This window comes from Mustela lutreola, chromosome 4, assembly GCF_030435805.1.
Source record: "Mustela lutreola isolate mMusLut2 chromosome 4, mMusLut2.pri, whole genome shotgun sequence".
NCBI classification, from domain to species: Eukaryota; Metazoa; Chordata; class Mammalia; order Carnivora; family Mustelidae; genus Mustela; species Mustela lutreola.
The window spans coordinates 52,576,331-52,593,016 of NC_081293.1; the positions used below are offsets into that span (position 1 = coordinate 52,576,331).

General features: G+C 46.6%; 2 protein-coding genes across 3 annotated transcripts in view; one reads left to right on the forward strand and one right to left on the reverse strand.

Annotated features, from left to right (window-relative positions):
• The first annotated feature begins 235 nt into the window (after positions 1-235).
• Positions 236-3,572, forward strand: LOC131828810 (probable ribosome biogenesis protein RLP24). Its single transcript, XM_059169846.1, has one exon. It carries the CDS (start codon positions 291-293, stop codon positions 780-782), a length of 492 nt encoding a protein of 163 aa, XP_059025829.1. The 5' UTR covers positions 236-290; the 3' UTR covers positions 783-3,572.
• Positions 1,982-16,686, reverse strand: part of VCL (vinculin) — a 116,788-nt gene continuing 102,083 nt past the window's right edge. The window contains exons 16-22 of one of the 2 annotated variants that reach the window (XM_059169844.1): positions 15,808-16,110; positions 14,222-14,346; positions 12,745-12,930; positions 9,458-9,661; positions 7,252-7,455; positions 6,768-6,872; positions 1,982-4,083 (exon numbers count right to left, since the gene is read on the reverse strand). In XM_059169844.1, coding sequence (XP_059025827.1) covers positions 3,937-4,083; positions 6,768-6,872; positions 7,252-7,455; positions 9,458-9,661; positions 12,745-12,930; positions 14,222-14,346; positions 15,808-16,110 — 1,274 coding nt within the window. In that variant the 3' untranslated portion in view covers positions 1,982-3,936. The remainder of the gene's footprint in view (positions 4,084-6,767; positions 6,873-7,251; positions 7,456-9,457; positions 9,662-12,744; positions 12,931-14,221; positions 14,347-15,807; positions 16,111-16,686) is intronic. The other variant, XM_059169845.1, reaches the window with a different exon arrangement.

The window sequence follows — 16,686 nt, forward strand, 5'->3', positions numbered from 1 at the left end:
AAAGTTACTCTCCCTATCATCACCACCACCTACTAATAACAAAGATCCATGAATAATTAGTAGTAGCAGAATATTTTTCAGACACAGAATCCAGTTAATCTCAGAATGGTCCCTTTTTATAAATTCTTAAAGGAGACCTCCTAAGAATTTTTTGCATGAGGAAGTTACCATCATTCAGAGAGAATTCATGTGATGGGTTCATCCCTAAAGTACAATAGAACAACCCTTGAGCTGCGTCACTTCCACTTAAAGATCGGCATCTGGGCGGTGGGCCCTCACGCGGTTCCAACATGCGGATTGAGAAGTGTTATTTCTGTTCGGGCCCTATTTACCCCGGCCACGGCATGATGTTTGTCCGCAACGATTGCAAGGTGTTCAGATTCTGTAAATCCAAGTGTCATAAAAACTTTAAAAAGAAGCGGAATCCTCGCAAGGTCAGATGGACTAAAGCATTCCGTAAAGCAGCTGGTAAAGAGCTTACAGTGGATAATTCATTTGAATTTGAAAAACGTAGAAATGAACCTGTCAAATACCAGCGAGAGTTATGGAATAAAACTATTGATGCAATGAAGAGAGTTGAAGAGATCAAACAGAAGCGCCAAGCTAAATTTATAATGAACAGATTAAAGAAAAATAAAGAATTACAGAAAGTTCAGGACATCAAAGAAGTCAAGCAAAACATTCATCTTATCCGGGCCCCTCTTGCAGGCAAAGGAAAGCAGCTGGAAGAAAAAATGGTGCAGAAATTACAACAGGATGTGGACATGGAGGATGTTTCTTAAAAATCTCACTGTTTCTTTAAGTGTTTTTGAAAATCTCTTTAGGAGACCAGGAACTTCTAAGTTATCAATTTATATTTTAAATAAGGTCACTCAAATGAGAGGTAATTAAAAATACACCTCTCCTACATTGCTATCATTATGGCTGTTAGATTGCATCTCCATGTTAAACCTACTGAGAGTTATATTTATGTAAGTCATGCAAATTCTCCTTGTAAATACAAATGTGGACATAAAATGGTCCTGCTGTTTGGATAGTGGTACTAGGCAGATTTATGTGAATGAACAACAGAATTCATGGTTAGCAATATGTAAAATAAATTTTCTTTGCAGTAAAAAAAAAAAAAAAAAAATAGAACAACCCTTGGAAGATGCTGGTCTTCACTGTTCTTAGAGTCCTCTAATTTGAGAAAACAACTAAAAAATACAGTGCAGCAGGAAGGTGGCACCCATGAACATATGGTGAGCAACAAAAATTAGAATTTGTTTTCAGATATTGCCGAGCTCATTCCGTAGCCTTGGACATTTTTCTTGAACTCCAGCAATCTGGAATCTTGCCTCCCTGGTCAGCAACACTTCTAAATCAGAATAAATGTAGTCCGCAGCACTCTCTCTCTTTAGTGACCCCTTTCAGATCCAGAAAATCGGGCAAAAACAGTGATGTGTCCCTTCTAATCCCAAGTACCTACTCCTACTTTTGGTCTGTGCTTCCTCAAGAAAGAGGAATATGTCCCCAAAGCTAGTTCAGCCTTATAGTCCTGGTGAATCTCTGACAGCCCTATCGTTCTACCTTGGGCTTTGAAATATAAAAGCAATAGACCTGTGGTGTTCTTGTACACATAACAGCTGTGGCCCTGTCAGGGTGACGGTCCCCACCACTAGCTGGGGGTGTTCAAGATGACAACAGACTACTTCAGCCAGAGAATGATCCACATCTGGTGTTTTCCTCCTCTTGTTCACGCCTGTCACCTCCTCCTGCTGTAAAATCCCCAAAGCTGGGGTTCAGTACACGGACCCTCGTTAGGTAAATACACTGCTGCTATACAGTACTAGTACGCTGTTCATCCAGTTCAACACATGGATTAAATAAACCTCTTTGGTTTTGAGATCCTGAGGATTAGTTTCATTGGCTATTTTTCAAAACAAAGGAGAAAGCTGATCTAAATGTTTCTGCTAAAATAATATACCCATCATTTAAAGCATTATTTATACAAATGCACTTTATTGTTTTAAACAGAACAAAAGAAGAGGCAGAAAATATTTGCATATAACAAATCCTAGCTTATAAATGTAGTTTTTTGTGATGATGTCTCTAATCAGTCTTCAGGGATTTTTTTTTTTTTTTTAATTTGTTTCACTGTGTCTTGAGCACTGATATTAGAGAAAAGCACATCGGCATAAAGTGTAAACCAGTGTCTCAAAACACTGGAAGAACCTGGAGAGCAGACATGATTTTTCTTATTTCCTCTAAGTAATCTTTCATAAAACAAAAGGTGATCTTTGGCATAGATTCATACTTTAAAGGCATTAATATTGCATTTATATCAGGTAAGCAACTATACAAATATGCTGAGGGCCTTGAAAATAATATTCATCAGTTAAAAGAAAATAGAGGAAGCCTGAGTGTACAGTACCAACTGAAGACAGGTTTTACACAGTAGATGTGGGATTTAACACACATTGGAAGTGAGAAGAAAGGACATTCAGGCAACGGTTCTTACTCCTTTACTCATCCAGTTCTGGCTTTGGGAAGAAGTAGGATTTCATGTGCTGGGCAATGCTTCGACAGCAGTGATAACGCAAAACAGGAAAAATTCTTCTCTCTCACTTTGCTAATAGGAAACTTACGGTGATAATTAAATATTATATCCATTACTCATGAGCATTGGTACTTGGGAGGGAGGTGGGGATAACAGGGACTTGGTTAAGGGAGGTAGGAATAGAGAGCACTATTTCCCACTGATTCATCCCCAACGGAGCCAGAGTTCCAGACTGCAAGTACCAATCTCCCTTAGGTAGCAAGTGCCCTTCAGACAGGATTGCCTTTCTATTAAACATTCCTGGGGGGCAAGCACCAGTTCTTAGGTGAATTTCCAAAGGATAAAAAGGATCTTTCAAAATTACAATGAACAAACACATATCTTTAAAATCTTGTTTAGGAAGGGTATGAGGGAAGAATACAAACGCCAGGATTGGGGACATGATTTGGTTAAAAACTAAATGCAGCATTACAGCTCAGAAAGAACAGTAAGAGCTAAGAATGAATGATAAGGCCTCAGCACAGATCTCTGCAGGCAGTGACAAAGCATGAGGTGCCTGAGAGTGGCCATGCCGGGAAGAAGGGCAGGGCCTCGCCCGGCTACTCTGCCCCTCCAGCGGCAGAGAGCACCAGGACACACAGTGTGTGGGATGGCTACCTTCACAGGCCGAGGCGGGATATAGGACAGGAAGCTTCCCTAGCACAGACGTTGCTCAGGGGCAAGGTAAAGACAGAATCGTGTGATTCTGTGATTTCCTCCTGAGAGTGAAATTTGGTTTTGCACTGTGGGAAGTGAGAAGGATTAACCTGGGGAAGGGCAAGAGGTGAATCCAGGCCCCATGTGCTGGGGCTCCCCAGAGGCCATCTTCCCTTGTAGCAGCAAAGCTCACTTCTGAAAAGGACCCAGATAGCACAGCCAGGGTCAGGAGCAACACGGAAAGCCAAAACAAATTTTGGAGGCACAGTGATTTCCTTCTTAACTAACTTGCCTGGGCCTGGGTCTTGGGACCCTGGTGGGGAGGACTGGAGGGGAGGGGGAAGAGAAAAGGAAGCAGAAGAGGAACTGTCCCCTAGGGAATGAGGGCAGAGCAGGGTGTTAAGTCTTGGCTTCTGAGCTTATGTGAAGTCCATGGGCTAGAAACCCAGCCTTCCTATTGGGATAGAGTGTGCACAAGTATAACTGTGTTGGAGAATACAGGCTTTATACGGAGAAACATTTCAAAGTGTCCAGGACAAGAGTATAAATGGTTTCTAAAGTGAAGAGGCCCCATTCCTTTCTGTTATGTCAGGCCAGGATGTGGCCAATAACCCCCTAGCAATTCTTGGCATCTTCTGGGACTCAGATCATTTCATTCTGTTTAGTAGGGGTTTCTGTGCCAACCAGGTTTGACCAGGTGCCTACTGATACCAGGGAGTCTTTCTAACCCAGCGTAGTGTAAATCCAGCATCTGTTCGAATTTTGATTGAAGCAGCTTCTGCTTCTCGAACGGTCTCCTTCACAGACTGCATAAGGTTCTGGGCATTGTGAACCAGCATCTCTGTGGCCTGCAAGGAAAGAGAAACTCTCCATTACTTGTCATCCCAGAGGCGGCCCTTCCTTCAAAACCAGCCCAAGCTTGGCGTGGGCTGCAGGTCCCCCTGCCTGCGACCGGGATCCCCGTACTTATTGCATCACTGGGAGGTTAGGGGGAGCACCAAAAAGAACCCCAAAAAACCCACCCCTGATTATGTACTATACCCTCAACTGGCCTCTAGCATATACTCTTGCCTGCTCTTCAAACAAGCTTCTGCCTCGGGCTCTCACTGTTCCCTCTACCTGAATGCTTTTCCCTTGTGGCTCAGCCCTCACCTCCTTCAGATCTTCGCTCAGAAGTCACTTTGGTGAGGCACCCCTTGCCCACCTTACTTTAAATCCCAAACACCTTCCCAAGTGACAGCATTGCTCATCCTCCAAGTCTTCATTTTTCTCCATAGAACCCATCTGTACTAACTACTACACTTTATGTAAATTTTACCTAGTTTGTCTGTTTTTCCTGATTTTATTTAAAATTTAAGTTCCACAAGGGCAATGATTTTTGTGAGTTTTGTTCACTGCTGTGCCCCGTGTTAGGCCAGTGTCTGGCACAAAAGAGGTATTTCATAAATATATAATTTTAACAATGAATGAAGAAATAACCAAATGAACAAACCAATCATTTGTAAATCCATGAAAATCTAAATAAATAAATCTCCTAAGCACACAAGCTTACAGGGCTAGGATCATACTAGGACTCCAGCACAGAAGGTCAGAGAACGTATTGATTCATTAGCTCCCATTTCTTAATTCTTATCTCTTTTTGAGCCAACAAAAACCAAACAAAACAAAAAAACTATTTTTGAGCCATAGACCCTTTGAGGATTTTGTGAAGTCTCTAGATTCTTCCCTGGAAAATGCTCACATCTGTAAAATTTGTCCAGGCAGTTTCTAAGGGTTCTTCAGCTCTGAGAGGCATAACTATGGGCTTAAATTCCCGGTCAGCTGATCTTTTCACTCAGTCAACAAAGAGGCTGAGGCCCAGATAGGTTAGGAGATTTGCAACCAAACTTACACAGTAATCAGGATAAGGACTGAAAACTTCTGACTTGCAGTCCTGTGTTTTTGCATTCTTCCACACTATCAGTGTCTATCCTTTTTTATTAGAATATGAGGCAGAACGTAGTAGATATTCTCAGAATACATTTGTGTTGGTTAATTAAATGACATGGTTTGAAACTATGAGTTCTATCCTTCCTTCTCTGTTTCCACCACTTCCTTTTCTTGAGATGAGACCACATGATGGGAAACAGCCCAGTGCCCACACCCTGCCTAGAATAGTCAGGGGTGAAGATCCAATACCCATGGTGCACGAGGAGGGTGAGGGTGAGAACTATTGGATGAAAACTGCCATGAAAGCACCACTCATACTAGACCGTAGCCTCCCTGTCTCCTCCAAAGTGCTCCTGGCCTGAGATCAGGGTGGTTTCCCAAACTACCCTGTGAGTTCCCCAGGGAGAGGAACTCAAGACAATCTTTTATTTTTCCTTTTTTTTTTTTTTTTAAGTTTTTATTTGACGGGGCACCTGGGTGGCTCAGGCAGTAAGTGTCTACCTTCAGCTCAGGTCACGATCCCAGGGTCCTGAGATTGAGCCCTACATCGGGCTCCCTGGTTGGCAGGAAGCCTGCTTCTCCCTCTCCCACTCCCCCTGCTTGTGTTCCCTCTCTCAATGTGTCTCTTTCTGTCAAGTAAATAAATAAAAATCTTTAAAAAAAGAAAAAAGAAAAAAAGATTTTATTTGACAGAGAGAGACACAGCATCCTTGGCAGGATGCCAGGCAGGGAGCCTGACGTGGGGCTTGATCTAAGGACCCTGGAATCAGGACCTGAACTGAAGGCAGACACTTAACAACTGAGCCACCCAAGCGCCCCTCTATTTTTTTTTAACCCCTACTCAGTGCCCAATACAGTCCCACATGCATATCTGTGTGAGCCCATCTGGGCAGTTCAACTAAAGACGTGCTACCTACAGTAAGAGGACGCTAGTAGACTGGCTCACAGTAGGGCTGACTAGAGAGGAGATACGGAGGAGAAGAGATGCCCAAAGGAGGGCTTTCCCTATAGTCCTGGGCCACGTTTCCAGGAGGCAGCGAAAGAGGACAGACTCCAAAAAGTGGTTGCCAGCCCTTAAAAGAACCCTCCCACCAACTTTATTTCAGTGTCTGTCAAAGAAACCAGGAGAAGCACCTCCTTTGAGCCGACCTTTCAGCCTCAGCACATGCCTGTCTCAGGCCCCTGAAAAGCCGACACTCTTCACCTCCCCAGGTACTTCTCACCCGGTGAGCTGGGAAGCACAAGTGCTTTCCAGCCGCAAAGACACAACGGGCAGGAGTGGACGGGAACTGGAGGCCTCCGGAGAGTCAACGCCTATTCCACGGAGACAAAGAACTGAGCAGAGTCCCAAGTGTTAATTGGCACGTCACCCCAGGCCTCAGCTTCCCCTCTGTGAAGTGACAAAAGTTGCATAAGAACTTTCCTTCCCCTTCGAAGTTTCTGACGCATCTGTGCAACACAGATGCCCTTCTAAGAGAGTTAAGAGTCCATTCCACATACTGAATACTCAAGTCAGAGGTCAGATTTTCCCCAAAGCTGAGTTAAATCGCTATAAAGGGGCTCCAAAACTATTGGTAAGAAACCAGAAGCAGCGGACACATACCTGCTCGGACTCCTCGTCACTGATGTTGGTCCGGCCCAGCATAGTGGCCTTCACCGTGGACAGGATCTTGAGTTGGGTGCTTATGGTTGGGATTCGCTCGCATACCTAAGAAGCAAACTTAATTTAGCATGTTTCTAATGTTTTCCTTGCCCACAAGCTCTTTGAGGACACGACTTCTCTACCTCTGATTTCCTAGAGGCTGGCGTGCAGAAGGCACCCTGTAAATTAGCCACAGAATCCCACTTGGTTTCTCCCTAGGATTAGTACAGTCCCTCTGTTCAGAAAGGAAGCATTATAATTTTTTCATATGATTAGGCAAGAAGTTTTCCTGTCTTTCCCAAATATACATGTGTGTTTCCCCTTTCTGCTATTTCTTCAGAGTTCCTCCACCTCCTCCTTGCTCATCCAGTTTTCTCTCTCCGGCTTTCTCCCTCCCATGCCCCCAACTCAGACACACACACACACACACGCTACCCTTGCGTACCTGTAAGAGGTTGGTTCTAATCCGCTTATCTGTGCACTGCTTGGCAACCTCCTTGGCCAACCGCGTCACCTCATCTGAGGCCTTGGCAATGTCCTTGGCACACTGAATCAGTGCCCGCTTGGTACCACTGCCCCCTCTTACCAGCCGAGACATCTCAGCCATCAGCAGAGCCATGCGCTTGGCTGCTGCAATGATGTCATTGCCCTAGAGAGAGAAGCAAAGACATAATGTGAGCTCAGCCCACACGGTGGCCAAGTTAGGGAAGGAAGGAAGAAGTGCAGAGAAGAGAGGAGGGAGCCTGCTGCTCTAGCAGCCTCTGGAAGGGTGAGGAGAGAAGAAAAGGACTGTTCTTGAGTGATAGACACAGTACAGGAGGACAGAGAGAAGAGGGAGCCGGGGGGCTCCTCCCAGCACTCCGTGAGAGAGACAGAGAGAGACGACCCTACTGAAAAGAGGAAGACCTGCAGATTAGTCTGGAAGGGCAATATATGCTCCCCGCATAGCACTGAACGAGCACTTCATCTCCAGGTTAATCATGTCAATCAAAATGAGGATGGAATGGAGAAGTTGGTTAAACAGGCATTTCCCTTTCAGAAGGGGAAAGCAGGAGAGCTTGCTTGAGGGGAAAAATACAGAGGAGCCTTTCCAGACGCTGAAATCATCCTCTTCACCCTAACCCTTGTTACAAATAGCAGCCAAGGACTATGGCTGCTGAGCTAGGATTTAAACCAAGTAACTATTATCAGCTTTGGTGAGAAAAGATCTATTTTCTCACCTAGATTGTTCCTGCCCTCCCTGCTACTGCGTCTTACTTGTCCTGTCGGCCTCAGGGAACATGTTATTTTAATTTGTCACATTTTAAAAGGCCAAGAATCAATTCCTCAGTCCTCTCAGCTAAGTGGCTTCAATTAAAGAGACCTTCAGCCAAGAGCAGAAAAGTACAAGTCATGAGTCAAGCTGTACATGGAGGCCCCACTCCAGCTCATAGTGGTTTACCTTCAATGGGGTATTTGGGTTCATTGAAACCCTCATGGGTTGTAATAAAGAAATGTATAAGGAATTTACTTTATGCCCTCAAAAGGTGCACCTTTTGGCTGCTAACAACCAGAAACAACAATCGCAATGTTCAAAACTACCTAAAAGGTCAGGCCCTACTCATTTTTCCCCTCACGCTTTTCAATTTTCTGCACAAGGCAGTGAGGCATACACAAACCATGCCCTGCTGGGCGCCCTGTGAGACACCTCCACAGGCACCCAGTGATGGCCGAGCACTATGCTGGGAGGCGTGTGACATCTCAGGCAATCACGGAGGCCACAGAGAATATGGGGAAGGGAAAAAATCACGAGAACAGGAGCAGGTTAGACATGGCCGTCTGGGCCCATCTCTTCAGGGTAGACCTGGGATCGTTCCAGGATTCATGAACTTGATTAGAAAACAGTGTGGTGCTGAGGTTAGTTATTGTCCATCACTCTTCAAACCAGGTCTTCTTGCAACATGCTACCTTCAAAGGGAAAAAAGTGATCACCCTCCTCCTCCACTCCCCACACCAGTGTTGGTTCAGTCCCAAGGCCAAACTCTGTGGCTGCCCATCCTGCAGCCCTGAGTGCTCTCTGCTCTCCACCCCCAGCCCATCCCCCTGGAACACCTGGACAAGCAGTCAGTGAAGCCCCCTTCCCTGTGGGTTCCCGTCAAGGCCAGCATCTGCCAGGCAGCCAAGTGCAGGGCAGCAAGCAGTCCGCCCCAGAGACCCTGCCATATAAAGCTGCTTCCCACTCCGGCCCATTCCACCTGAGCCATCCGTGACAGGTCAGCAGAGGACGGGGTGGCAGGCCAAGCTCCATGGTCAGGCCAGGTGACCTCTTAATGGTCTATAGTGGTTCCTGACCTGCAAGTCATTGAGAGACCCAGAGCTTCCCAAGGGCTTTAGGGTTCTAATCATGGCCCCGAGGTCAGTAAGAAAACGAATCCTTTCAGAAAGTGACCCCATCTCTACCCCCCACTGGTCATAAATGCAATCCAATTAATCGGGCATTAGCAGACCTATCAAACTCGTGAAGCCAGTCCTGACAACAAGGTGCAGACAGACAGAGGCCCGCCCCGCTCAGACTCACAGGACTTGCACAGATCATGAGTGATGCAATGTGTCAAGGCTGCACATGGCCGGATGCATACAGAGCAGCCCCGCCGGGGGTGCTAGATCAGTACCTTACTAGACCACTTGGTAGCTTCCCGATGCAGGGACTGAGCCGCGGCCAGAATGGGCTGGTTGACCGGCTGATTGGATGGCATTAACAGCAGCTCAGGTTCGAAATCGTCTTCCATGTCAGGGGGGACAGGGAACCCAACAGCATCAGCCGCATCTGCCTCAGCTACAACACCTACACCCACCTCAGCGACCCGGTTACCCGGCTTTGTCGATGGCAGGGAGGATGAGAAACAGGGACAGTGTTAGTCAGAGCAGTAGGACAGGGGAGCTGAGCATCACTTGGTTTAGTAACCAAAGCTTGCCTAAGATGGGAAAGAAAAACGGCACCTCTCCAGAAGCCAGACGAACCAAACTCCACCGAAGGGGGATTCTCAGCCTCCAGCACCAGCCAGAGTCCCCACTGTTGTCAGTGAGGGAAAGAAAGAGACTCACTCCAAAGGCAAAAGGTTTCCCGAGAAAAATGTAAACCAAGAAAGCAAGTGGCATCCCTTTTTTATCTATACACTTACCACCAAAGTTAAACTTGCCAAGAATAATTTTCATGTCATAACATTTCTGAGGAGCCAAACAACCAAACAATAGTAGCTGATTACCTTTAAAAGGAATCCAGAGGGAAAAAAGTAAATGTGGCCACACAACTTGCTCTGAATGGAACAAAGTGATCCCCACCCCCCAGCCCCCACTAGCTCCTATGGAAACTGTTCTAGATCTTCTGGGACACAGGAAGTGACCTGGGTCAGCTCTGCAAGTTGCCAGACACAGATCATTATTTCCAGCAGGAGTTAAAAGATCCCAGCATTTAAAAATGATACAGCAGAAGCCACGGACAGCAAACCAGGAAAGAGGCACAGAAAATGAATGCAGTGATGAGTGAGGAGGACTTGTCAAATCCCCCACAATCAGCCAGTGGAAAGGAGCCTCCAGACTGGGCCTCACCCAGCTTCCCATCTCAGGGAAAACCCACACTTCAGACCAGTTCTCTCTATCCCCTCAAGGCCTTTGGACACAAACACCTCCATGACCTCCTCCTGCACCCATTGCTACTACTGACCCAGAAAGCTGTTCCCGGGGTACAACTTAAATCTCTCCTGTTGCACAGCAGGGTTCTCAATCCAACCTTAAGGTACATACTTCACAGATAACCCAGGAACATAGCTACTGACCAACGCTGAGTTCAGAGGAGCCCAAATCAGTACCCATGAGAGAACAGGACCTGTGATGGGGAAAGAATGGATTTAATACCATGGATGGGGATTCCGAAAGGCCAGGGCAAGCGGCAGTGTGATCAGATGTGAAATAGGCAGAGGGGAAAGCAAACAAAAGGAACTGCCTAAATGAAGCCAAGCCAAGTATATGAAGAATGGTAATGCACGTCCTTCTTTAAAAAAAAAAAAATTTTTTAAAGTAATCTCTATACCTAATGTGGGGCTTGAACTCACAACCCCAAGATCAAGAGTCACGTGCTCTACCTAGTGAGTTGGCCCGGCATCCCAGAATACAAGGTCTTTATATCAAACATCTCTAACCAAGAGGAAGAGTTTACTTGTAAGTTTATTTGAGGTTGCTATCGCTCCTAAAATTCTTATCCTGCACAGGAAACCGGTCTCCAAAAGGTGATGACAAAGTTGGAGAATTCAGAGCAAACAATGGGCTCAGGTACATTCTAAACCCTTTCCCTAAATTCTGTCTCCACCAGGACTCATCAACCAGGACTCCTTAGAGGAGAGGCCAGCTCACTGCTGCTGGGGAGTAGAGTCTCAAGGTTTGCAAAGACAGACACACAAACACATACCACCCTCACCACCCCAAACACACATGGTCAAGGAGCTCCTGACTCACAGCTCAAAGTCGGCAATTCTCCAATGCTCCAAGCCTGCACACAGTCAGACCTAAAGACTGCTGGCCACAAACGGGAAAGTGGGGTAAATATGTAGGCCGATGCTGTCTGCCCCTTAAGTCTGTTTATAATTCAAGTGTATTTTATGTCCTGCTACACGATATATCTGGGTTTATTGTAACGAAATTTATTTATTTACTTATTTATTTTTTAAAGCTTTTATTTCTTTATTTGACAGAGAGAGAGCACAAGTAGGCAGAGCGACAAGCAGAGGAAGAAGGAGAAGCAGGCTCTCCACTGAGCAGGGAGCCTGATGCAGGGCTCAATCCCAGGACCCTGGGATCATGACCTGAGCCGAAAGCAGCCACTTAACCAACTGAGCCACCCAGGTGCCCCATGCTGTAATGAAATTTAGATTGCCTTTACAATCTTTGAGTAAAACCGAGCTCCACTGTCCCTTCCACCCCTCTTTCCACATGCACTGGGACTCCGCAAACGGTCCTGGAGGTGTGCACGCCCCAGGTGGAAAGGTAGAATTATAAATAATTCCACGGCCAGGCCCAACACCAGCAAGGTCACTATTCATTCCTTCTTAGAACCTAGGTTCACAGCTAACACACAGAAAAATAGAGAGTTTCAAAAACCAAGGTCGATTTCCCAGCCTGGAAAAACCCAAGATCAGCTGCAAGTAGAAGGTCCCCCGGAAACTACAGTTAATACAAAAGCCTGAGATGGCCAAGGGCAGGAAAAGGCAAATAAATGGTGGGAATAAAGATCTAGAAGAGGGGGTCGTATTACAGACAGTTGAGAACTGAGTTAAAAGTACATTTCACCACCCGGTGAGCAAGAATATTTAGTTCTTATCTAGAAAATCTACCAAGCACTTTTTCATCACTTCAGGGGAAATAGGCAAAAGTTATTCACAGGGTCTGACAGGTGCAGCACCCACATTTTCACCGACCACATGAATAGTTACACTTTCAGATTTGTGGAGCTCGAGTTAGCCTGGATTGGTCTTGAATTGGGAGGTGAGATGATTCTGAGAAAAGGACAAAGCACATAGCTCCTAAGCACATACCTGCTTTCATGGAAAACAGAAGGAAAATGCAAACACTTCAGCCAACTCTAGCAGAGCCCACAGAAGACTGTTTCACATCTGGAGTATTGATACTTAGCAAGAGAGCACTTAAAGACATTCAGCAATCCTGAGAAAAAAACAATCTCTAAAAGAACCCAAATGTCGCAGGTCGCAGCAACGGACACTTGCACGGACGGAGGAAAGGAACCTCCTTTCCAACATCTCACTAAGCCATGAGGAAGAAGAGGATCGTGTTATTGGCAACAGCAGGAACCAGAAGCAGAGAGAGGGTAACTTTCCAATCAGACTCTTCTTCCTGGGCTGTGTGCATGTCTTCATCCTTTTCCAACAAGAAAAGCCTCATTACTTACCTTGCTGGACCACTTGCGAGCCTCATCGTGGAGCTGCCTGGCAGCCATCATCATTGGCTGGTTGATCACCTCCCCGGCTTTCTGCTCAGGGAACTCTTCATCCTTCTCCTCTGGTGGTGGGGGCCTGGGCGGAGGGACCTCACCCTCAGGCAGAGGTGGTTTGGGAGGAGCAAGCTCATCGGCCAGCTAGAGAGAGAATTACTGGGTTGTAAGTAAAACCCTAGGAACTACTTCTCCTCTAGAACTCTTTCCTTTCCTTTAAAAGCATCCCCAGAAAAGCCACCCACATTCATTCCATATAAGACCACCCACACAGAGCACAAGGACCACCTGCCTGAATCGCCACAGATGCATATTTTCTTCCTTGCTTCTCCACAAAAAGCCAGCAGCTAGAGTTCTGGATGAATCCCAGGGAGGCACACACAGTACTGCTAGACCAAGGCTCCCCAAAGAGGATGGATCTCATTTGTGGTCCTGACTGTTTCACGGCAGTTGCACAGGTGACTAACTTCTCCCCAGGGCTTGTTTCCTCATCTGTCAATGAGGGGTAGCTAAACCAATTGACCTCTAAGATCTTGATTCTAAGTGTCAGGAATTTGCCAATCCCTTTAGAAGCCAGGCCCCAGAGTAGCCCTTCCACTGGCCCCAACCAGGCACCAAGAGCCCAGCTACAAAGAAGCAAATGAAGCTGAAACGTTGGAGGCTAGAGAAGCACTGTTCCTCGGCTTGGGCAAAAGGACCCAATTCTGTCCTCAACCAACTTAGAAACTTCCATCTTTTACTGACATGAAACACAGGAAAGTAAATCAAATTATTGCCTTGATGCGCTATTCCCAAAGTCCAGCTGTCTCCAATACTGTTAGTTAGAACAATTACCATTTCCTATTCTAGGATTTGTATCTATAAGTTATTGCCCAGCTAAGCCTCCTCCTAAACCATTTACCTACGGAAGAATAAATTTATGGCACTTTGGGGAACATAAAAAGAGTTGAAATTATAGTTGGAGGAAAATATACTTTTAAAAAACAGACTATTATTTTTGTTACTAAACAAAAAAAGTCAAGTAAAGAAGACTGTACACAAATCTAATCACCTCAGTTTTGCCCTTGTCAATTGGGAACACAAAAAAAATCTCCTCGCCACCAGGTCACTTTCTCTCTCCTCAGTAACTCATCCTACGACTTCATCACTCATCACATCCACACTTGCCAAAGCCAGCGCACCTCTGCTCCAGTCAGTCTCCATCAGAGCAGGCCAGGCCCATGACCCCCACCGACCCAGCACGCCCTGCACAGAAGCATGGGCGCAGGACTCTACTGGTTCTGGAATGCAAGTCAACTTGTGTGTCCAAGGAAGCTTCAGGTAAAAGCCAAACGAAGACACCTCATCCACAAGGCTCCGAGCACAGCTTACCTCCCTCTTGCTACAGTTCTAGCCCCCTCGGCTCAGTTCTCCCCGTCACTCCGAATCTACTTACACGGAGCTGTTCAAGATCCGGAGGAGGAGGTGGGAAGTCAGGCTCCTGAGGTTGGAAGGCTTCTCTGACCTTGGCCACAGCTCCCAGGATCCGATAACCCGAGTCCAGGAAGCTCTTTTGCAGGCCTAAACACAAGACGCCCTCACTTTCACTAGGCAGGTCAGTGCCCTGGAGCACCGTCTGTCCAGCCGCAGAACTGGTTTCTATGAACAAAAGCTGCATGTGAAGCTGCCAGGAAGCACCACAGGCAGTGACTGAAGGGGAAGGGCCGGAAGGGCCAGGCAGATGCCATGAGGCCTACAGAGAGTCACAAGGGTCACAAACCAGCTAATCCCTGTGGTGTGGGCAGGGTGCCTTCTTGCCTGCACAATCAGCAAGTACTCAAGACGTTCCTGGGTGTGATCACTTCGGGCTCAGGTGGTGCTCATCACCCCTTGACAGTGAAGCCGTCAAGAGATAAGCCTGTCCAACTCAGAACAGGGAAGATGTCGTTTCAGATTGAGCAGACATCCCCTGAGGACGTCTCACCTTTCTCCCGACTCCTTCACTCACCTTGGCAGTAAGTGTGTTAACCCCTAGGTTGAACTGCCACTGCTATGGTGCCCGGTCACCTGGGATTCAGGAATTCTGCTCAAACTTTTAGAAACTCCAATTAGGAAATGGAGCGTGTCCTTAGTGACGGTAGCTTGAAGATGTGAGAAAGATCCTGCCTGGGTTAGGAGTGAACAGGGCAGCCCTTCCCACTGCCTAACGGTGCCTGGATTCCACTCATGGGCCAGACACACTGGATGCTCCCAACAGGAAGGAATTCCGATGTTTCTAACCAAAGGAGTGGTAACATCTTCAGTAATACTGAAAACATGCTCACAATTCAGCTAAAGAAAATCCAGATTCTTTGGTGTAGGATCAGGATATTCTCAGAGGAGATCTACAGGTCAATTTAAGCCCTCCAGATTTGACAGAAACCAAAAATATATTACAGAGAAAAAAGCATTTTAAGAAAAGCAGAAGAGAAGATATGCCCATTACATAAGCTAAATGGCTGATAAAATGGTTTTCATGCCATTTTTGAGCAATTTCCAAAATAATGACTAAACGGAGCCAAGAGCCATCTAGTCAGGCAACATGAAGAAAGCACAGAAAAGTCGGTCCAAAGCAACTAACTCGTAATGAACCTTCCAGTATTGCAGAAAATATTCTGTGCCATATATATATATATATATTTTAACATAAAAAAATTAATCTAGGGGCACCTGGGTGGCTCAGTGGGTTAAGCCTCTGCCTTCGGCCCAGGTCATAATCTCAGGGTCCTGGGATCAAGCCCTGCATCGCACTCTCTGCTCGGCAGGGAGCCTGCTTCCCTTCCTCTCTCTGCCTGCTGCTCTGCCTACTTGTGATCTCTCTCTGTCAAATAAATAAATAAAATCTTTAAAAAAAAAAGATTAATCTGGCATTCTCAAACTAAGAATCTGCAGTGTTTGCTCCCAGACGCAGTACGTGGTGGTGGCAGGGTGGGTACAAATCATCTCAGCACCCTGTCAGCTTCCTGAGGTAACCTCTCAAGTGAGGTGCCAGGCACTGCTTACCAGGGTCAGAAATGTTTCCAGCCACAGCCTTGGCGTCCATCACCATGGGGGAGATGGTCTTGCTCAATTCGTCAGAGGCGGCTTTCACAGCCTCGCGGAACTTGGGATCCTCCGAGTTCTCCACCTCCCTCTTGGCCACCAGCAGGATACGGTTGGCCCGGCGGGCAATGCTGGTGGCCCCGGCAACCAGCATCTGTGGCTGGATGTTGGCCATGGCTACTTTACACTTGTCCAGGTCTTTTTTAATTGCTTCTTCAGAAGCATCCAGTAGAGATTTAGTATCGATAGCTTCGTCCACCAGCCCTGTCAGAACAGAAATGGAATTTTGTTTCTGTTTTAGAAAAGCAGAGACTCAAAAACCCTCTTGTCCACTCAAGGTTCTCACGTGAAAGTAGAACACCCAGAATTCTCTCCTTTAGCCCTAAGTCCTTCCTAAACAATCAAAAGCTTCCAGGTGATTTACCTTAGTTCAAAAAAAAAGTGAAGATGTCATCCAGGAGGCCATATAGATTCACGACACCCATACCGACCGTGGTCACCGGCCTTCTCAGGTCCTCTGCGGCCCGCAGGAATCGCAGCGACAACGGGAGGTCGGCGTCTCCGGCCTTCACCGCATCTCCACATTATGCTAATAACATTTTCTCCCTGCCCGGCTCACTCCACAGCCATCTGTTGCTTGTTGGCAGCTGGTCTTGCCCCAGACGAGCCACGAGGAGGGTTCTAATAACCTTGACGGCCTGCTTCTTGCTTCGGTTACCTCTCTTCCGACACCCCGGGAGCTCCACTTTCATCTCTGGCTGCTAGGGACCCTGTCACGGCAGGTCCTGCAGGGACGCCAAGGAGCCCACGTTCCTCATCTCCTCCCTCCTCGCCTATCCC